General features: G+C 39.4%; 1 protein-coding gene across 3 annotated transcripts in view; it reads left to right on the top strand.

Annotated features, from left to right (window-relative positions):
• The window catches only part of cpvl (carboxypeptidase vitellogenic like), a 63,780-nt gene that overhangs the window by 30,647 nt on the left and 10,000 nt on the right, over window positions 1-23,133 (top strand). For 2 of the 3 annotated variants that reach the window (XM_078428500.1, XM_078428489.1), the window contains exons 8-12: window positions 4,271-4,393; window positions 4,672-4,803; window positions 9,616-9,714; window positions 10,793-10,966; window positions 14,410-14,592. In XM_078428500.1, the coding sequence (XP_078284626.1) occupies window positions 4,271-4,393; window positions 4,672-4,803; window positions 9,616-9,714; window positions 10,793-10,966; window positions 14,410-14,592 (711 nt within the window). The remainder of the gene's footprint in view (window positions 1-4,270; window positions 4,394-4,671; window positions 4,804-9,615; window positions 9,715-10,792; window positions 10,967-14,409; window positions 14,593-23,133) is intronic. The other variant, XM_078428508.1, reaches the window with a different exon arrangement.

Raw genomic sequence — 23,133 nt, 5'->3', positions numbered from 1 at the left:
CATTGTTACAAATAATTTAGTAACTTTGTGTTTGGATGAAATTCTTAAAACGTCAGATTTCTCATTAAAATTAATTATGTAATTTATTAAAAACTTTATAACCAGTGCCTCTATAAAGCCAAGTATTATTTTACATAACATTTAGTGAAAATGTGATTTACAATGTGAGGATTGCGCATCGGTAGAGTTGCTGCCGTACAGCATTAGAGACCTGGCTCTGATCCTGATTACGGGTTCTGACTGTACGGAGTTTATACGTTCTCCCTGTGACCTTGTGGGTTTTCTCCAGGTGCTCCAGCTTCCTCCCACACTCCAAAGATGTACAGGTTTGTCAGTTATTTGGCGTCGTTAAAACTGTAAATTGCTCCTAGTGTATAAGATTGTGTTATTGTACAGAGATTGCTGGTCAGCGTGGACTTGGTGGGCTGAAGGGCCTGTTTCCATGCTGTATCTCTGACGTCTCTAACATAATGTCTAACATCTATTGTGTCCGGTGGGTCCCATTTCAATCGTATTCTATATGGTCATATTTTCTGGAGTCCACATGCTTAGTCAATCTCGCAGAAATGTATAATTTTCCAGCCTTTTCTGGAAGGTGAGTGAATGGAAAATCATTAAGCTCCACAAAAGAAAGCAACCACCCATGACTTTCCTCTGTACACTCCGGTACTGTAGTCATTGCTCCGGTACTGTAGTCATTGCACGGAAGGCAAATCTAGCTTTGCCTGCAAATTTTAATCTATATTGAGGACAATGCTGCAAAATTGCTATTCTTCAGAATAAGTATCAAACCATCGGTGTAGAAGATCCATTAGAGCCACTTGATGAAGTACAGGGAGTTCTCTGTATTCCAACAGTCAACACCACCAGGAAAAAATTGGAGTGATGAACCACCTTCTCTTTATTGGTTTGCTGTGGCAAATCATAGTAAAAGTAAAACTTTTATCATTGTTCAACTTCTATCAAGGAGAAGTTATACTTCACCCTTGTTAGACCACATTTGAACTACGCAGTTGCAGCATGAGATCCATGCACAAATAAAAACATTTCTTCCATCGAACGTGTCCAAAGACAGGCAGCTCGTTTTGTTACAAATACCTATGAGAGAGAAGCGGGTGTTACTGAACTTCTAAATTCATTGGGGTGGAACCCGCTCCGAGACAGGCGTAAAGCCCACCGTTTGACCTGTTTTTACAAAATGTTAAATGGTCTGCTCGACGTAGATTACCACATCTACACCAAACCCAAACCTATCAGGAGTTAGCGAGGGCATTCGAATCAATTTGAGATACCAGCTATCAAGACAGATGTGTATAGCAATTCATTCTTCCCTCACACAATTAAAGCATGGAATAGTCTTCACCCTACTATAGTTACTCAACCAGACGTAACTAAATTTAAGGCAGCTCTTCTCCAAGAAGCCCTTCTTGCTTAAGTCCATACTCCACCACCTCCAGTTTAAATTCAAATTGGAATATTTTGGAGGACCAAGAATCAAGAACCAAATAACGATCACTTACTGTGCATCCAAACATTTCTGAGAAATTATACAAACGTGTTTCTGATGGCCTGCAAGGTGAACTCAGATTCTCTTTCCATAGATGATGCCTGATTGAGGACTATTTGCAACATTTTCTATTTTTATACCACTTGAGTTTAAACACTGCATGTTAATGTGAACTATCTAGTGTGAGAACATTGCACTGAGTTGAGGAAACATAGAAACATAGAAATAGGTGGTCCTTCAAGCCAGCACCGCCATTCATTGTGATCATGGCTGATCATCTACAATCAGTAATCTGTGCCTGCCTTCTCCCCATATCCCTTGATTCCACTAGCCCTTAGAGCTCTATCTAACTCTCTTTTAAACTCATCCAGTGAATTGGCCTCCACTGCCTTCTGAGGCAGAAAACTCCACAAATTCACAACTCTCTGGGTGAAAAAGTTTCTTCTCACCTTCGTTTTAAATGGCCTTTCCTTAATTCTTAGACTGTATCCCCTGGTTCTGGACTCCCCCAACATTGGGAACATTTTTCCTGCATCTAGCTTGTATAGTCCTTTTATAATTTTATACGTCTCTATAAGATCCCCTCTCATCCTTCTAAACTCCAGTGAATATAAGCCCAGTCTTTCCAATCTTTCCTCAAGTGGCAGTCCCTCCATCCCAGGGATTAATCTCATGAACCTGCGCTGCACTGCCTCAATAGCAAGGACGTCCTGCCTCAAATTAGGAGACCAAAACTGCACACAATACTCCAGATGTGGTCTCACCAGGGCCCTATACAACTGCAGAAGGATTTCTTTGCTCCTGTACTCAAATCCTCGCGTTATGAAGGCCAACATGCCCTTAGCTTTCTTCACTGCCTGCTGTATCTGCACGCTTACTTTCAGTGACTGGTGTACAAGGACACCAAGGTCTCTTTGGGTCAAGTTGTACTTCCCCTTTACCTAATCTGACACCATTGAGATAATAATCTGCCTCCTTATTTTTGCCGCCAAAGTGGATAACCTCACATTTATCTACATTATACTGCATCTGCCATACATCTGCCCACTCAACCTGTCCAAGTCACCCTGTAACCTCCTAACATCCTCTTCACAGTTCACACTGCCACCCAGCTTTATGTCATCCACAAACTTGCTCGAGTTACTTTTAATTCCATCATCCAAATCATTAATATATATTGTAAATAATTGCGGCCCCAGAACCGAGCCTTGCGGCACTCCACTCTCCACTGCCTGCCATTCTGAAAAGGACCTGTTTATTCCTATCTTTGCTTCCTGGCTGCCAACCAATTCTCTATCCATGTCAATACCTTGCCCCCAATACCATGTGCTCTAATTTTGCTCACCAACCTCCTGTGTGGCACCTTATCAATGGCTTTCTGAAAGTCTAGATGCACTGCATCCACTGGCTCACCTTCATCCATTTTACTTGTCACATCCTCAAAAAATTCCAGAAGATTAGTCAAGCAAGATTTCCCCTTCATAAATCCATGCTGACTTGGACCAATCGTTTTACCGCCACAAACAACATTCAATTAGAAATTGTTGGTTTAGAAGATGTATTTTATAACATTTTACATTACATGTAATGTTTACCTGTAATCATGCCAAATTATAGCTATAATTGGACCATAACTGGGCAAAGGAATACTTTATTTGCAGGAACTCTCTGCATATCAGTTTTATCATGTCATGGAGAGAAGCAGAGCAGGCCTGTCAGCCCACAGTTATGCTAGCCATTAACCAACATTTTGCACTAATCTTGCATTAATTTCATTTGATGTAATTTCACCACATGCTCACCACCTCTTCCCAGGTTCTATCACCCACCTACATACTTGGGGCACTTTAACAAGACCAATTACCCTATCAGCCCACACATCTTTGGTTTGTGAGAGGAAACTGGAGCACCCGAAAGAAACCCACATGGTTACAGAAAGAACTTGCAAACTCCACACAGACAGCACTGGAAGTCAGAGTTGAATTTGGGTTACTGGAGCTATGAAGCAACAAATCAACTCAATCTATAGATGTAATCATCATCCTAGGGCACAGCAGTCAAGGGCGTTTAATCATCATATGTATCCACAATGAAACAATAACATTCATACTTGCAGCAGCTTAATGGCCATAAACTCAAAAGTATAGAAAAAACAAAATAATCCAAAATCCAAGTGTAATGCAATCCAAGACGCAATCTAAATACGTTTGTAGTTCTAGAGATTAGTGTTGTGTGGTCGTCAGGAGCCTGATGATTGTTGGGAGAAGCTATTATTGAACCTGGTAGTCACAGTTTTTAGGCTCTTGTACCATCTTCCCAATGATAGGAGTGAAATTAGTGCGAAGGGTTGTATGGTTTCTTGATATATTGGCTGTCTTTTTGAGTCAACGCCTCCTGCAGATACCTCCGATAGTGGGGAAGCCAGTACCTGGCAGTATTTACCAGGTCAATCACAGGAAACAATTACTGGGTGTTTAGTTTTAGTTCTTGTAACGCATATTCATGATTGAAAGACTGCTGATTTGGCTTGCATGTGAAGAAGGGGCATCTAGATAAATTTTGGTACATCAAAAGTCGCAATATAGTATAGACATTAAACTGTTAATTTCTGACTATCTCATTTTACTACTATATGAAATATGATTGATCATTCTTTATGAATATAGAATTGAATATACTCTTTTATTGAATGTTGATACCCAACGACCAAGTAGCAGAATCATGATGTAATAGCAATTTCAGTTGTTTTGTATCTTTCTTTAGTCCTATGCCGGAAAGTATGTGCCTGCAATTGGTTACTATATTCATATCAACAATCCCACTGCCAAACTAAAGATCAACTTCAAGGGAATGGCCATTGGAGATGGACTCTGTGATCCTGAAGTAGTAAGTGGTTTTGCTGTAAATTAAACGGCGTACTTGAATTATAATTTAGTTTTATCATGATAAAAGGAAGTCTGTTCTCAGACAACTTCCTCATAACTTTAAGACACTAATTTTTACCATATGTTCATCCAGCCAGTAACGACTAGATTGCTTTAAATTATACCTTGCTGACCATGCTGATTGCAGTCTTTGACTTTGAAAAATCACTCTGGTACTTTTTGAAATAGAATTTTTGTAAAGTGACAAAGTTACTCCTTTGTTGTGTATCTGTTACACAGATGTTAGGTGGTTACGCGGAGTTCATGTACCAGATTGGGATCATCGATGAGAAACAAAAGCAGTATGTCCAGCAGCAAGCAGACAAAGGAGTGCATTACATCCAGCAGAAGAAATGGGTGGAAGCCTTTGATGTATGTACCAGGGACTTGGTATTGGCCTCAAAATTAGAAACATCTGAGTTCTGCAGGGGTCAGGGCAATGCATGATGGAAGGTCAGAGGTTTGCTGCTTGATGGCACATTGTTCAGTTTAAATGCAATCAATGTTGTGGCATTCTAATGAGCTCTCCCTTTCTAAAGCTTTTCCAAAATGTACGATAATCTGCATTTCACAACAAGAACAATTCTAAATTATACCTCTGTTTTAAGTAGCATCTTTCTGTCCTGATCCAAATTTGACACTGGATGAGATTTGACACCGATGAAAAGTATAACGAACAAGAAAGTTCTTGTGATGTGAATATTAAAAAAATATCTGTCTGTTTCAACTTTGCTTTGCTTATACTGGAGTAATTTTAATGATATTCCATTTTTTCATTAAGTAGCTTTCTCCTTGTCTAATTCATTGTTGCACTTACAGCTACCTGTCAAAATTGATTGCCATTCCTACAAACAAAGCTAAACAATGAAGATAGACACAAAAATCTGGAGTAACTCAGTGGGACAGGCAGAATCTCTGGAGGGTGACGTTTTGGGTTGAAACCCTTACTCAGGCTATACAATGCCTATGTTTCAGTCATGTAGATCTTTTCAATCTACTGGAATGGTACAACTTAATATTTGCGTAACTTCCCATGAATAGCTTATTCTAGATATATCTTTACCAAAATCACACAGCATCATAATTTTTAATGTCTGTATTTCAAGCATGCACAAAAATAAAGGTGCACTTCAACAACTTATGATGCATACCTCTATTGTTCTTATAAAGTAGTTCTTCCACAATTATGTTAGATAATATTTTTCATGGGACTAAGAGAACAATTTCCTTTCCCTAACCATATATATTTTTCCTAGTTTTCTCTTCCACCTCTGAACGGCACTGATGCACTGTACAATTCCTTTGCTCTTTCATTATGTTATGCAACCATCTTGTCTTCACACAAAATTGGTGGCAAATAGCATTTTAGGCTTGTAAGACATTGTAACCAAACCCAACTCTATCTCCATCTTTTACAAGCATGCTTCCAGAAGAAGTAATTAGATAATGTTTTGTCGTGAGAAGATCTGTAAAATTCCATCCTCACTTTACCCAAGTATCTCCCTTTTCCTTTTATTACAGGATGTGGGTGTAATTAGCAAGACCAGAATGTCTGGTCTAGCTGTAATAGCCTTGAAAGATGGTGGTGACCCACATTCTTGGACCCCAGTAGTATTTCTCATGATCAGTTGTTTGGTAGGAAGTTCGGGCATTTAAAATGAGTGGTAATGCAGGAATGGCAATATTATATCCAGCTCATGGAGGCAGAGCAAAAAAATGCAAAGTGCTGCATCTTGCCAGGAAGAACAAGGTGAGGCAAGATAAGTCGGCGGCCAAAATTAATAAAGGAATGCAAAATAAAGAGTGAGTGCATATGTGCAAAATTTGGGACAATGTGAGCAAATTCACAATGTGATTTTAAAAATGCATTCCAGATACTGAGAATTATAAACTGAGGCACATAGAACAAGAGCAAGGAAGCCATGATGAACTTTTACAAAATACCTGTTTGGTCATAACGAGTGTCTTGTCCAGTTCTGCATGCTGTAAATCAGGAAAAGCAATACATTGGAGAGGGCATTGGAATCATTTCAGAGATATACGGCTTTAGTTACATATATAGACTGGAGAAACTGACATTATTTTCCATGGATGGAGGAGGTTGAGAGGGAATTCGAGTGATTTTAAAATCTTGAAACATTTAGACAGAGATGTTGGAGAGAAACTGTTTCCAGTGGCCAAAGAGTCAAGAACCATAGAAGTCAGATTGAAGATGATTGGCACTAGAACCAAAAGTAACGTGTAAAAAAAATTCTACGCAGCGGGTGATTAGGATATGGAGTACACTGTCCGGAGCAGTATTAGAGGTGGCATTCAAAAGGGAGCTATTTAAGAACTTAAAAGATTTTGCAGTGTTATGGGGTTAGGATAGATGAGTGGAACTATCTTGATTGTTCTTGCACAATGCATTATGCTGCAGGCTAGTTCCTTTTAGTTGAGAGAGAGAGAGAGAGAGAGAGAGAGAGAGAGAGAGAGAGAGAGAGAGAGAGAGAGAGAGAGAGATAGATAGAGATCTGTAGGCCTCATGAACATGTATGTTTGTATTGCCTCATTTTCATTCTTTTGTAGTGTAATGATGTGACCTGCTTAATGTAGTGTTGCAGAACAAAATACTGAAGAAGCTCCTTGCTACATTGCAGAATGTGCCAGACGTAAAATATTGAATGCTAATGTCAACATAACAGTCACAGGCAAACACTGCCCTGGCTTCACCCTGTGGTTCTGGTTGCAACATTGGAATGTATTCCAGTCAGAACTTCCACACTAAAGTTTGTCTCCGAGTAAGTTAATTTTTGCTGACGGGCCCAAGAAAAAAAAAAAAACATATGAAGATCCTTTCTGGATGGGACCTGTTGTTAAGCTCTCTTCTCCCTCTTATGGCAAGTTGCCCCACTCTGTCTGACTCTGTCTGACTTCATTCTCCCAGGCAAACTGCATGCCAGGGGCAATAATAACTCCAACGTTTCCATCTGAAATTGTGGCCAGAACTTTTCCTCCCACATTTTTCCTTCAGGCTTGATTAATAACAATAATCTCTGAAAATGATGTATTTGCCTGGCCAACACTCTGTAGATCATTTAGGATGTAACTAGCAAGTAATGGATCCCTTTAAACAGTGCAAATGGGGAACCTCATCTTTGTGCTAAAGATTTGATTCTCTGTGCCGATTGGATACATAGTATTAGTTGTACCAGTAGAAGCCCAATTTGGCTTTTAATTAGGCTTGTCATAATTGATTGATGTTATGATCTTCAAACTCTGCCTACGTTCATTGTGTAAAAGCATTGCCACGCTAATACTCTTGAAACCCAACCAGCCCAATTCACGCTGCAGATCACACTAATTAGGAATCAAATCAGTATAATGGGGCTTAAGCAATGGATCCTGCAAGGTCAACTATTCCAGTGTAAATATTGTGTGTCATTCATAGACCTTTTTTATAGTAATGCACAGAAGGTGACTATTTGGCCCATCAACTGTGCTAACACATGACGGGCTGAATAGCCTAAATTCCACTACATCCCTGCAATTTTTTCACTTCCTTTCTGTAAGATACTGTTGTATCTGTCTCCATGATCCCATCTTGCATCCTGGCATTTTTTCTCATATTGCCTCTGGTGAATTTATCAGCCACCTGAAATCTCTGGTCTTCATTATCAGCTGCTTGGCAATGGAAACAATACTGCTCTATTAACTAATCCAAACGTTCAGTAAACTATTCTTCATACCCTAATCAAAGAAACTATTTTGAATATTCCATATCCAAATGATAAATGCCTGTAGCAAATTAAAGTAATTATTTTGTGGCTGGTTATCTGTGAACTTATCTCAAAATATGTTCAGAATGGTTTATATCTCTGCAGAAGGCAAATCTGTTTTGAATGTCAGCCTCTTAAAATGCAATCTATGCATCTGTGTTCCCATTGCTTTTACTTCAAAGGAATGTAATATACCTTTTCCGAATTAATTTGTGGAAGTAAGGGGCAGCACAGTGATGCACTTGTAGAGTTGCTACCATACAGTGCCAGAGACCCGCATTTGATCTGACTACAGGTGGTGTGCAGAGTTTGTACGTTCTCCCTGTGACCACACAGGTTTTCTCCAGGTTCACCAGTTTCCTCTTGCATTCCAAAAGACGTGGCTTTGTCAGTTAATTGGCTTCTGTAAATTGTTCCTTGTGTGTGGGATGGAACTAGTGTATGGGTGACTGTTGGTCCTTGTAGGCTCGGTGGGCAGAAAGGCCTGTTTCCACGCTGTATCTCTAACCTAAACTAAAAGAAAAACATAGGAATGCAAAGGATATCAATATTAACCATATATGCTGCTACTTCATGACTTAGCATCTAGCAAATTTGAGTGATGCAGCCCAGATATCGAATTATATTGGAAAAGGAAGTTCTAACCTCATCCTACCACTGTCTCCACTCCCCTTGTTATCAATTATCTTGCTACAACTAAATGATTTTGCGTTAACCTAATTCTGTCATAGAGTTGCAGACACAACATGTTTTCCAAATGTTTTCACCCTAGTTAATGTGCATTACTTAAGAGAGGCACATTGAGACTTATTGTAGTTCTGTATCATAGCACGCACTTTAATCATCAGATAGTTTGGGAGTATTTTTACTTGCACGAGGAATACATCTATCATTCGTTCTTCGAGGTTGATAAGAAGGTCCATTGGTCTCTGTTACAGGAGTCAGTAGTTGTACTAATTTATAGTTGGGTGTTTTTATTTTAATTTGTGCTGCAGGCAGGAAGATCATAAAATAAAAACATTCTTCAACAATCTCTGATACTGATCAATCTATTTAAAAAAGCCAGATTGTTTGTTATTCACTTTGAGTGTAATGCAACTTTTTAGGGGGTAGTGTACTTCAAGTAGAACAAGCTCTTGAGGAGATATCAGCAAAGTAACAAATTTCAAAATGTCATATGTAGCATGAAACTTTTCTCAACCATCATTCTTACAATTTCAAGGTGAAATCAATGAATAAAAATAGAGATTGAGAACTCTGACAACCTGATTTATTCTTCTGTTTGATTCTGATATTAAGATTCATATATTTGATTAACATTCTTCAGGTCTACTTTAGAGTTAACAAATGAATTGTGATAATATTGTTAAAATGATGACTTCGATATAATATTTCCATCTTTTCTGTATTTATTTCTTCACTTTAGGTTTTTGATCGTTTGTTGAATGGAGACACGGTTGAATATCCATCTTATTTTGAGAATGTGACTGGATGTTCCAACTATTACAACTTTCTCCAGTGTACGGTGAGTGCCTGGAATCTAAACATTTCAACAGGTTTGTGAGTCATAGGATGGTAAGATAAGAAAATGCTATAAGTGAGGTCATGTGGCATAATACTTGTGTGAAACATCTCCAAATATATTCATTCAAAGTTTACAACATAAGTCATTGCCAAACATGTGCTGACCATAGGAGGTCAAATAGGAGGATGAAGGGCATGATATCATTATGTTGTAACAAAGAAGCTCAATAAGGGATTTGGTAGAGGAGTACAAAATAATACCTGGTTTTGATGGGGTCCATAATGGTTCCTGTCAGCAGATGATCCAAGAACAAAGGGATGCCAATCTAGAATTTTGGGCTGAAAGTAAACGTGCAGGTACAGCAGACATATTTATTCAGAATTAGGTGAATTACATGTGGTTGGTATCATAATACTTATGGGTTTTTTCTATTCTAAAGGATTTACTTGATGTTCACACAGCATTTCTGTCAGTCTTACTAAAAACAGCAAGAATTATGAAGGAATGAGGCCATATAAGGACATACTGCCTGAACAAAAGTAGTGTTGACAAGTGGAGAAATTGAACATGCTGTTATTAAAAGAATTTGTGTTTGGAAGATCATTGGAAGAAATTACTTTTACCTTGTGTACTTTCTATGATCACTCATCAATCTCCTCTAAAAATTAAGAACCCTCAAATCTAGTGAAGGTGTAGGCTGTGGAATAAAAAGATGAAGATGGGGAAAAATGGACACAAGGAAAACTAGACGAGGTCAGGCAGGGAAAATGGAGAGAAGTGGGAAGAAGTGAGTTGGTGAAGATGGTATAAAAAGATTGAGCAGCACAAGAGGTGGGGGGGAGGGGGCAGAGCAGTTAGGGGTTTTGCTGCAGAGGTAATTTTCTTGCAATTTGCATATTGTAACACAATTTCTAAAGCAACCTTTATAGATAATGTCTCTTAAAGAGAGTGGTGATCCTTTTAATCTGATTTATTTAGACATTTTAACTGATTTATGTTATGTAATGTTAATCTTATAATTTATTTTGTCTTTTCTCATATTGTTACTTGATGTTGTTCATGGATTTATTCCTAACAGGAGCCACCAGATCAAAGTTACTTCAATAACTATTTATCGCTTTCAGAAGTGAGGAAATCCATTCATGTGGGTAATTTGACTTTCCATGATGGATCAAAGGTGGAGTTACACCTGCTGGAGGATATTATGCAATCAGTGAAGCCATGGTTGACAATATTAATGAATAATTACAGGGTAAGAGCAACTTTTAAAATCAATTTTACGAATGCTCAAAGTTCACATTTTGAAACATTGTGGATTTATAGCACCTGTGAGAATGGTTCTCATATTCTGGCAAAATCATGTGTACAACGGTGAGAGGGCATATGAAACAACAATAGTTTACCTTTATATTGCATTCATGGATATGACATACATTGGGCATCAGTGATGTAATGAACAAAAATGCCCGCTGAACCAAAGGACATGTTCAGTTACATTGAGAGGAACCAAGGTTGAAGGCAGAACCACCTGTCAAACCGTTGAAATATATTTTTTAATACTTCTACTTTTACGACTAAGTTATAGCCTTAAAACAAACACTCAAGCCCATCATATCCTTGCTGACCATTAAGTAATTATCTATACTCATCTCATTTAGCAACACTTGGTCCTTAGCCTATTGTCTGTGAAGGTGAAGCAGAGCATGTTCCTATTGGGTTCTAGTTCTAATTAATGGAGTAACAGAGCAGTGTCTGAGTCTAATGATGCAGTGGTGAGATCAAGATCCTGAAGATGTATTTGGCAGTGAGGATTACTTTGACAACACATAAGATTGTGTGGCTCAGCTTGCTGGTCATCCCACATTGATTCCTGACTCTGATCTCCACAGTTATTGTCACTAATTCCTGCATGTGTATTTGAAGGGCTTCCTGGCTCCTTGTACATATGGACAGGTCTTTTTTTCCCCATCTGCTCCAATAAGTCATCTAGTGAAACGACAAGAGGGGTTGTGCCACAAGTCATTTGACAAAAGACAAATGGCATCAACATGACCGTAACAAATCGCAGCAGACATATTAGGCACCTTCCCCTGAGTGAACTTGAATCAGCCATTCTTAAAATGGGAATCCTGGTTGAAGTTATAAGTGCATGAAGAGGACAGTTGGTAGGATCCTGCCATGGTTAAAATGAGCAGCTGCACGACTTCAATTTTCTATTGCACCAGATCAAATTGACATGGTTAATCCTCTTTTACAGTCCATTCCGCCTATTTATGGGACTTCCAAATTCATCAATTTATTGGTCAACTGGGAAAATGTTTGAGACACAGAGAAAAATGTCTCTGGCATATTCTGGACTAGTGTAGTGATCTAGTGTAGTGATCATCATTAAATGGTGCAATAACAATAGACAATAGGTGCAGGAGTAGGCCATTCGGCCCTTCAAGCCAGCACCACCATTCAATGTGATCATGGCTGTTCATTCTCAATCAGTACCCCGTTCCTGCCTTCTCCCCATAACCGAATGTCCAGAAAAATAGCCGTTAGAGGGGCAATGCATGGCAGGTACGTAGATAGAATCTAATATCTGCAAACTACCTCACCATAATATCCCTACCTCAAAGATATTTTTGATCATTATTCTTTCCACCTAACCATATCTAATCTCTATTGCAGTTATTCAAATATTAACACTCAAATTCTTCCAGCAATCCCATAATCTGGCTTTGACCTTTAGATAGTTTAGAGATACAACATGGAAACAGACCATCGAATCCACGCCGATCATTGATCAACCGTTTATATTAGTTCTGTGTTGCCCACTTTCTCTTCCACTCCCTACACACTGGGGACAATTTATTGAGGTCAGTTAACCTACAAACAATTGCATCTTTGGGATGTGGAAGGAAACCAGAGCACTCAAAGGAAACCCACACGGTCACAGGGAGAATGTGCAAACTCCACAGACAGTTCCTGAGGTCATAATTGAACCTGCATCTCTGACGCTGTGATGCAATGGCTCTACCAGGTGCGCCACCGTGCTGCCTGTTGGAACAGTGTTGACCATATTCAAATCCCCTTGGCAAATGCAACAGGTTTTAACCAAAACTTTTCTGGGTTCCATTGACCCAATGGGATAAAGATTGTTGAAATTTGTGTGGCTTCCACCTGCTTTAAGCAAGTACTTCATCTGCCTGCAAATTTCTTCAGGTTAACCAATGCAAACATTTGAAATCTGATCAAATAACTAAGCTGCTCATTAATAATTAATCCCCTTGGTTCCAGAGGAGGGATTTAAAATAAATTCTGATATGCACAACATTGTTTAAAGTTTTATTGCAAGAGGATTTGGATGTTTGTGTGGATGGTCCACAGAATATTACTAATGAAGGAAGTGTTGAAGGAAATGATATGCTCATTAAATACTTCTGCTATTCTCTGATCTCCTGGCACATTTCCTAAGAGGATCTGGCTGTCTTTTGAGCTTACTTAACTAAATATTCCCTGGACTTCTTGCTCTAACCTGTCATTTATTTGTCTTGTCATATCTGATTTGTTAGGACTCCTGGCCTATGTTCATTTTCTATTTTTTTCATCTCTTTTTAAAATACTGCTCTGCCTTTAAGTTATTTTGAAGGCCATATTTAATGATTGTAACCCCACTTTTCTTTAAATTTGTTGTGTTGCTCCATTTTCACATTATTTTTTTTAATAAACACCTTGCTTCCCATTTCGTTTTTCCTCTTAATACACACAAGAGCTGTTTTCTTAGTTCAAACTTTTCTGTTTCAAAGTCATGGACACTTGTCCTAGTTTGCCCTTGGTGATTGCTGTAGTACAAAATCCAAATATACAATAATTATTGGAGTCAAATCTTCACTTAGTGACAGAATGCTGATTGACTGCTCAGACCCTGAGGGTTACAGCGACAGTTTAAAAATAAATGCATTTCGGATAAATAAAGCAGGCAAGCAAAATATATTGCACGTGTTCAAAAATGAAGTTTTCCCTGTTGAAGCGATTTGGCCATTTAAAACTGTTTGGTGAACACATTCCTTCTGTTTCTTCTCTTCTGCTTGATTGGAAATAAAATGATTTCTGTCCTACATTATAGAAATTTCACAAACAAATAATTATTTAAAATCTTTAAACCTTTATCAAAGTGATTACTGACAAAGGAATTTGTCAGTTGCAGAAATTAATTCATGGATTGTTATCTAGACTAATTTGGTCCCTCAGGCCTGATTGACGTATTGTACTTTAATCTCTGTCTTGTGTTCAGGGACCACTTGATTATTTCCACATTGCAACATTCACACAACAGCTGTGAGGGTTCTGAACAGAACACTTAGCAATTGTCCTTTCTTTTGGGTTCTGTTTCTGAAAGCATAAGTAAATCCCTTTGCAGTCAATTTATTGGGTTATTTTATCTGCATTATGCCTCATGTTTAAATATTTTATATTGCATGAGAAGGCAAGCAAATGATTGAACAACTTGCACATGAAACAACATGATTAAGATTCCAAAAACCAAGTAAAGATACTTCTGAAACTTGGGGTAAAGTTAGTTACACTTAAACTTGTGAACATGCTGTTCTCAGATTCCTAATCCTTCATGTAATCTATTTGAACATAGTGCTTCTTGCAAACATCATTCATATTTCTTATCCTCATATTTGTTTCTTTCTTTATCAGGTATTGATGTATAGTGGCCAGCTTGATATAATAGTAGCTGCTCCTTTAACCGAGCGTTTTCTCCTGACTGTGCCATGGGACAAAGCTGCAGAGTACAAAAAGGCAGAGAGACACTTTTGGTTTGTCAATCCCAGTGACAAAGAAGTGGCCGGCTATGTACGAAATGTTGGGGAATTTCATCAGGTACGATAATTCCAAGTCCAAAAATTAATCAACAGCATTGAATTATTGTTCCTCAGTGTTCTGATGGCACTTACTACAGGTTGAACACTGATTTTCAGGCACCCTCTGTTCCAGAGCCTTTCTAGATTATCCTTTTTTTTTTTTTTAGCCAAAAGAGGTCACATGAAAATGAAACTACAATACACCCCTGGCCCGCTAATGTGTCCTGTTTCTCAAAAGCACCATGGAGAGCCAGAAACTTTATGTTTTAAAAATATATATAAAATATAAGTTTAATGTGAATGAAATAACCTGCCGACCCATCCCTGGCTTCCACTGTCTCCCCGGCTTCCGACCCCACTCCCGACTTGCAAGTTGTACCAGTGAACCCTTCTCACCTGCCGATGTTTCTTGCTGTTCCCCCACTCCCAGAGTTGCTGACATTCTCCACCTTGGAAGCAACAGCAGGTGAGAGGAGAGGGAGTACCATGGTAACCGCACCAAGTTTTAAAGTGAAATGACACAAAGTGGAGTAACTCGGGTGGAGTAACTGGAGTTACTGGAATAACTCAAAGTGGAGTAACTGGAGTAACTCAGCCGACTGAATCTGTTTGAGGAAGGATCTGAATGTTACCTATCCATGTTCACCAGAGATCCTGACCCGCTGAATGACTCCAGCGGGCCAGGATCTCTTTGTGTCTTTTTGTCTATTAACCGTCATCTGCAACAGCGGACCCCACCCCTTCCATCATGCCCGGTTTACAGTAAACCTTTGTTATAATGGTTTATAGCAGAGGGAGCGGTGTCTGTTATTGCCGATGACTGCAGATGATGGGTCGTCCTCCAAACCCCACACCATCCTTACCATTGGTGGATTCTGGAAGCCACTTGCTGACAATGTTGTGGGTATATACACATATACAGTAACAATTCCCGCAGTTCACAAAGGCAGATCACGCGGCAACCAGGGTTGGCCAATTAAACACTGGCTCTGTTTGTGGAACCCACATCACTTAAATGAACATTTTTTTTTTTAAGTATCCACCAATTAATCTTCTCATGTAGTTTCCTAAAGTTACCTTCTCGAAGGCTGGTGATGCCGCACTTGGAGTATTGTACGCAGTTTGTCTCACTGTTATAGGAGAGATCCATAAAGTTGGAAATTGTGCAGGGAAGATTTACGAGGATGTTGCCAGGATACAAGGGCCTGAGTGTCGGACCTGAAAGGTTGGGCAAACTAAGACTTTATTAATTGGAGCATAGGAGACTGAAGGGTGATCTTACAGAGATATATAAAATCATGATGGCAATAGATAGTGTGAATGCAATTGGTCTTTTTTCCCCCAGAGTAAGGGAATCCAATGCGAGGCCATAGATTTGTGAGGGCTGAAGATTTAATAGGAAAACATGAAGAATACCTTTTTTCACACAAATGGTGTGGGTATGTGGAATGTACTGCCAGAGGAGCTAGTAGAGGCAGCTACAATAATAACATTACAAATATACTTGGACATGTATATGTATAGAAAAGATTTAGAGAGCATGGGTCAAACGTTGGACAAAAATTGAGTATGTTTAGGCAGGGCATCTTGGTTGGTATGGACAAGTTAGGCCGGAGGGCCTTTTTCCATGCTTTATGACTCCGATTCAATGACTACCTCAGAATTTCATCATTTATAGTTCAGAATTTTGATTCTCACCTACAAATGCCATCATCCCCAAACCCCTAATCTTTTGCAACCTTTCTACGTATATGTCCATGCACATCTCCTCTTCTAATTTTGCAGCATGTCATCTGGCAGCAAAACTTGTACTGCTAAGCCAGAGCCATGCTTAAGCCATGCTCAATGGTAGAGAATTTGTTCTGTCTATCCTTCTGTCTTCCTTGCTGTCTCCTCATGTTATAAAACCTTAGCTCTTCAATTGTGCCCTTGACACCTTCATTGTTGGTCAGTGGTAACATTGCGACCTCTTCAGCCCGTCCAGGTTAACATTTAAGAGCATGAGCCTAAACAAAGACCCAGATTGTTCTGTCATTTGGATGCAAATCAACCAACTTCACGAAAATAGTTTATTATTGTGTTGTTGTTTGCGCAATCTTGCAGCCATTTTTTTACGGCAGTGTATAGAGATTAAGATGTATGCAAGATGTTAGAAATATGAAATTAAAACTGAGAAACTTCGAAATGCTCAAGTTCAACAGCATCTGTGGATAGAGAGAAAGGGTTAAAGATTTAGGTTAATGACCTTGTTTCCAAACTCATTCACTCACCTTTGCTGCAAAGTGTGCTGTGTTGGTCTAATGTTATGCAAGTCCTCCCCGTTTCTTAAAGAGCAATTTCATTTTAATGAACAACTTGTGGAGTAAATCAGCTTGATTTCTTAATCTAGGTAATATTGTGAACTAATTTTTGTACACTGTGCACATTTTGCTTGATTTGTTTTTGATTACAGGACCCCTAAAGCTTCAAATTTAGCAATTTATGGAGACTCCATTTATGTAAAATTAAAGCAGTTAAAGTCCAAATTATACAATCCCCAAAATCTTGTTTCAGTACATTTGAGCAAATTCAGAAGCCCGCAGATCCCTCAAACACATCCAGATGGCAACAAGCGTGACACGGGGAGGAGGAAGCTTGATTTTTTTTTTTTTTAACTACAAGAACAGTGCAATTATGTTTTCACTTTGAGAGAAAAGTTTGCACATGTGCAGGTTTGTGGGGGAAAAAGTCCACAGTTTGAAAGCTGAATTGGATTTCAAAACATGTGAAGGGGTTATCTCCTGTTTGTATGTATACTCGTACAAGCAGAAGCGTAGACTATTTATGATTAGATCATAGGTCAAGGTCCGATTTTTAAAAAAAGATCATAGATCCAATTTTAAAATAAAAAAAAAAAAAAAAAATCTTATCCAAAAGAATGTTGGTTAAAATTAAACACATGCATTTGAAGGCAAGGTTGCTCAAAATGCAAAGCAGATTATTCGACATCTTGGTAAAAAAGGCAAGAGCCTAAAACATTCACTCTGTTTCCCATTTCACAGCTATTGCCAGACCTGGTGTGTGTTTCCAAAGTTCTCTTTCTCAATCTGCTTTTCAACATCTGCAGTTCCTTTCAAATATACCTAAAGACAAGCTCACGTTTTGAATGAAGAATTGCAATGAGTGTTAAATTGAACAGTGAGATGGTGTTACAGCATCACCATCTCTTTGTTTAAAGAAAAGAAAAAATGTAACGTGAAATTATCCCAAAATCCTTTACAGTTAATTCAATATTTTTGGACTATGTCACTATTGTAATGTAAACTGTTAAAACATTATTCACAGGGTGGAATAATCAAATAGTAGACAGCATAGCTTTAAGGTGAGAAGGCAAAGTTTAAAGGAGATGTGCGGGGCACAATTTTTACACAATGTGGTGAGTGCCTGGAACACACTGGCAGGGGTTATGGTTGAGACAGATACAATAGTGCCATTTAAGAGACTTTTAGATAGGCACATGGATATGCAGGGAATGGAGAGGTATGGATTATATGCAGGCAGATAAGAATTGGTCTTGGCATCATGTTCGGCACACACGTTGTTGGATGAAGGGCCTGTTCTTGTGCTGTACTGTTCTATGTTCTAGGACACATGGCAAGTAGTTTACACACACCAAACTCTCAGAAAGAACTTAGGCCTGAAGATTTTGTGAAAGTTTCATAAAGGTAGAGATTCTCCATCATAAGATTCACAGAACAAAGTTGCTGGTTTTCCATATGTAACTGCTCTGAACACTGTCAATTTCAGTGCAGCTTTCCCCATTGATGTATTGCAGTTCTGAACATCAAGCACAGCAGATGTGACCTTTGCAGCCAGTTCTTAAAGAGATAAACAGTATAAACAGCACTCTTCCAGATACAGGGAAGTGGTGCTACTGAATGAATGGATGCTGCAAAGAAGTGATACTATGGAAGAGGTGTCCTGGAAACTGAATGAGATTGTTAAGAACATTGCCCTCAGTAGGAAAGGAATTTGGTTGAGGGGGTCACAGAGCCAACCAGTGCTGCCAGGGAGGACTCCATGAAGGACCAAGTGCACTTTCTGAGTACTTGCATTTAGGTGGAGGCCTGCATTGCATGCAAATGCCCGTGAAAGCTACGGAAAGTGTAGGTCTTATTTCCATAAATATGAAGAATTGGTGTTTTTCAGGCCAAATGAATTAATTTTTAGTATTATACTATTGACATAATTTGGGGAGATTTAATCCCAGGAAGAAAGGAAATCACTTCCAAAAATGAAGCAATCTACTTATCAGGAGCTAAACACCTGCATGAATTTGCTGCATCGAATTAAGATAATTTCCAAGAAAACAACACGTTTTTGGCATTGTGCGTGTAAACATTTTGGTAATTTGTTTTAGTAATGTTCATTAAGGGATAAATATTGACTGGGGGAGTAAAAGAGTCATAATGTCTTACAATGTCTTAATTTTTGACAACCATCTTCTCTATCTGTCATCTGCAAACTTGCTAATCATGCTTCCCAACTCAAATACCACCTCTCTACCAATAACCTGTATGAAACTTTCCAATCCGGATTCCGCTCCAACCACTGTACTGAAACTGCGCTCCTCAAAATCACAAACGACCTTTTCCTCTCCTCCGACGCTGGCAACCTCAACATCCTCATCCTACTTGACCTCAGCGCCGCCTTTGACACCATAAATCACTCCATTCTCCTCACCCGACTTGAAACCTCCTTTAACATCACCGGCACAGCCCTATCCTGGTTCAAATCTTACCTCTCTGACAGGCACCAGTTCATCTCCATTAACAACTGTAAATCCCCCACCGCTCCCCTCCCCTAAGGTGTCCCCCAAGGCTCAGTCCTTGGCCCCCTCCTCTTCATCCTCTACCTGTTCCCCCTTGGTCAATTAATCCGCCGTCATGGTCTCAACTTCCACTGCTTCGCCGATGATATCCAGCTCCTCATCTCCACCAAGTCAATCTCCACCACCACACACACTACACTGACAAATTGCATCTCTGAAATAAAATCTTGGCTTCAATCAAATTTCCTCAAACTCAACTGCAACAAATCTGAAATCATCATCATTGGTCCAAAAACGCTCACCAAATCCACCCAAAACTTCATCCTCAATATTGATGGTCTCCCAGTATCCACCTCCCCTCACATCCAGAATCTTGGAATCATCTCCTTCGACAAACACATCAAACACATCACAAAGACAGCCTTCTTCCACCTCAAAAACATTGCCCATCTCCGTCCATCCCTCTCCTTCACAGCTGCAGAAACCCTCATCCACGCCTTCATCACCTCCCGTCTGGACTACTGCAACAGCCTCCTCTATGGCTCACCCTCAAAAATCATCAGTAAACTTCAATACATTCAAAACTCCGCTGCCCGTCTACTCACCCACTCCCCGATCCGTGACCATATCACCCCCGTCCTTTACAAACTCCACTGGCTCCCCATCCCCCAGAGAATCCAATACAAAATCCTCCTCATGACCTACAAAGCCCTCCATAACCTGGCCCCATCCTACCTGACTGACCTCCTCCACAGGCACACTCCCACCTGCACCCTCCGCTCTGCTGCTGCCAATCTCCTGTCCGTCCCCCCCCCATCCGGACCAAACTCAGATCCTGGGGGGACAGGGCTTTCTCCATCGCTGCTCCCACCCTATGGAACTCACTACCCCAAACCGTCAGAGACTCCTCCTCACTCACCACATTCAAAACATCACTGAAGTCTCATCTCTTCAGCACTGCCTTCAACCACTGAAGATCACCTCACCTTCTGTCTCCTTTCTCTGTTCGTTTACTTATTTATCTATTTATTCACTTCTCTATGTTCTAGAAATCCCTGTAAAGCGTCTTTGAGTGTTTGAAAAGCGCTATATAAATGTAATGCATTATTATTATTATTATTATTATATGTGTCCTCATCCAAATAATACGTTCCCATCCATCAATCTCTGAAAGACTGCCTCTAAAACAGTCCATTGCTTATAAAATGTAAATGTGCTAGATATCATCCTATCAATATTATGAGACAACAGCCATAGAAAGATCCATAACGGGCGTTTGAAGCAGTAAGGTAGTTCAAATAACGTTTGCTTCTTTAATTGCTTATTGTTGCATGTGTTTCAATATGGAAATGAAAAGCAATGAAGCTGACAAATGTGTTCTAAATAGAAAAAAAAACATACAAGTAATCATGGATTTGTAATTGTGGATGAACTTTAACAGTATTTAAATATTTTTGACTGAGACAATGCAGGAGTAATTAGTTTACCCTACACTTGGGCTTTTGTATGAGAATTTCAGGCCTTTAAATTTGATTGCTGGGTCACTGGATTCTGTTTATATTGATGAGTTGCCAAAGTTATGACTTTATAACCTAAAACTGACGAGCAAATGCAGTATCTGCTTTTGTAGGTAATTGAGTGGCTCCCGGTTATACTCCAAACCAAAGATAGACACAAAAAGCTGGAGTAACTCAGCAGGACAGGCAGCATCTCTGGAGGGAAGGAATGGGTGATGTTTCAGGTCGAGAAGGGTCTCAACTCGAAACATCATCCATTACTTCTCTCCAGAGATGCTGTCTGTCCCGCTGAGTTACTCCAGCTTTTTGTATCTATCTTTGGTTTAAACCAGCATCTGCAGTTCCTTCCTACACATATACTCCAAACTAGATGGCTGTCGGCCATGTCCCAACAGTAATTTTCATTCAGATTAATTAATTTACATTGAACTGTGTGCGAAAGTGATATTTGGAGTTTCTAGTTTTATAACTTGCCGATGTCTTTGCCCCACTCCTTTTGATTCCTCAAAAAACACATGCAATGAAGGAGAGAGTGTTGAAAAATATCTTGTGTAATTAAACTCAAACTCATTCCTTTGTGCATTGCTCTCATGTTCACCAACTTGGTATTTTGAGTGTAAAAAAGTGCCTTGGTGTGAAAAAGTTGGTTTGTGGAAATTTTAATTGATGATGTAAAATCTTTTTCCAAGGCATCCTTTTATACAGGATCTTAGGCCTGTATAAAACCTATGTTTTATGCTTTCTACATTCTTGGTCCTACAGAACTGCAGATATGCTCAAAGAAATAGATGGTCTGGAAAGAACTTCTAACTACAGCTGTACAAATAATAATGATAAAACATACTTTCTGAAGGTTTTTGGAAGGCTTTGGCGGATTCAATTGCTTATTTTATTTTATAATTGCAACACAATGCAGAAATAACCCGTCGCTTAGAGACGCAGTAATAAAATAGTGAGATCTTTAACATGAAGAAACCAACCAAAAGCTGCATCCGTTTGGGCAGTGTTTCTGATTGCTTTCTAGGGAAGGATCTTTACATATATCTTTTGGAGACAATATGGATATTTATACATCTGAGCACAGATTCCAAGGCATGATTGTTATTTCTTCAGTCTGAATCGTCAGTTTATAATCATCAATCAGAAGAAGGGATTTGACCTGAAACATCACCTATCTAAGTTCTCCAGGGATGTTGCCTGACCTACTGAGTCACTACAGTACTTTGTGTCCTTTTGCTGTATCTTCACTGTGTTAGAATATGTTGGACAAAATCTGCTGTGCAATAAACATTAGCCAGTCTCTCTTTTCAAACCTTTGAAGAATAGGCTGTTGGAAGTATTCTCCAGAGCTGTTAAATATTTTGCATGTTTTGGCAATGACTAGGGAGTATCAAAAAACAAATGGTGGGGAAACTCAGCCAGTGAGGCAGCATCTATGGAGGAAAGTGTTCAGATAATGTTTCAGGTTGGAACCCCTCTTTAGTGGAGAGAAGAACTCTGATCATAAGATCAAAGGTGATAGCAGAATTAGGCAGTTTGGCCCATCAAGTCTACTCCACCATTCAATAATGGCTGATCTATCTCTCCCTCATAACCCCATTCTCCTGACTGCTTCCATAACCCCTGACACCTGTGCTAATCAAGAATCTATCTATCACTGCCTTAAAAATATCCTTGATTTGGTCTCCACAGCCATCTGTGGCAAAGAATTCTACGGATTCACCACACTTTGACTAAACAAATTCCTCCTCATCTTCCTAAAGGAACGTCCTTTAATTCTGAGGCTGTGACCTCCAGTCCCAGACTCTCCCACTAGTGGAAACATCCTCTCCACATCCACTCTGTCCAAGCCTTTCACTATTTGGTAAGTCTCCATGAGGTCCCCCTCGCCCTTCTAAACTCCAGCGAGTACAGGCCCAGTGCTGTCAAACGCTCATCATATGTTAACCACACACAATCCTGGGATCATTCTTGTAAACCTGCTCTGAACCCTCTCCAATGCCAGCACATCCTTACTCAGATATGGTGCCCAAAATTGCTCACAATACTATAATTTCTGCTGGTAGAAAGAATGAATGGGAAGAGGTGGGAAAAGATCTGCTTAGTGACAGGTGTATCCAGGTAAGGAGGGGTTGGTTGGCAGATAAGTCATGTTGGAAGACGAGATTGGAAATGGTCACAAAGAACTAAATGGAGAAGACAAAGGGCTCCATATGGTGTAATCTGATAAGAA

This window comes from Rhinoraja longicauda, chromosome 2 (genome assembly GCF_053455715.1).
Source record: "Rhinoraja longicauda isolate Sanriku21f chromosome 2, sRhiLon1.1, whole genome shotgun sequence".
Taxonomy (NCBI): Eukaryota; Metazoa; Chordata; class Chondrichthyes; order Rajiformes; family Arhynchobatidae; genus Rhinoraja; species Rhinoraja longicauda.
Note: the sequence above shows the minus strand (reverse complement) of the source record. Positions and strands in the feature narration are given on the sequence as shown.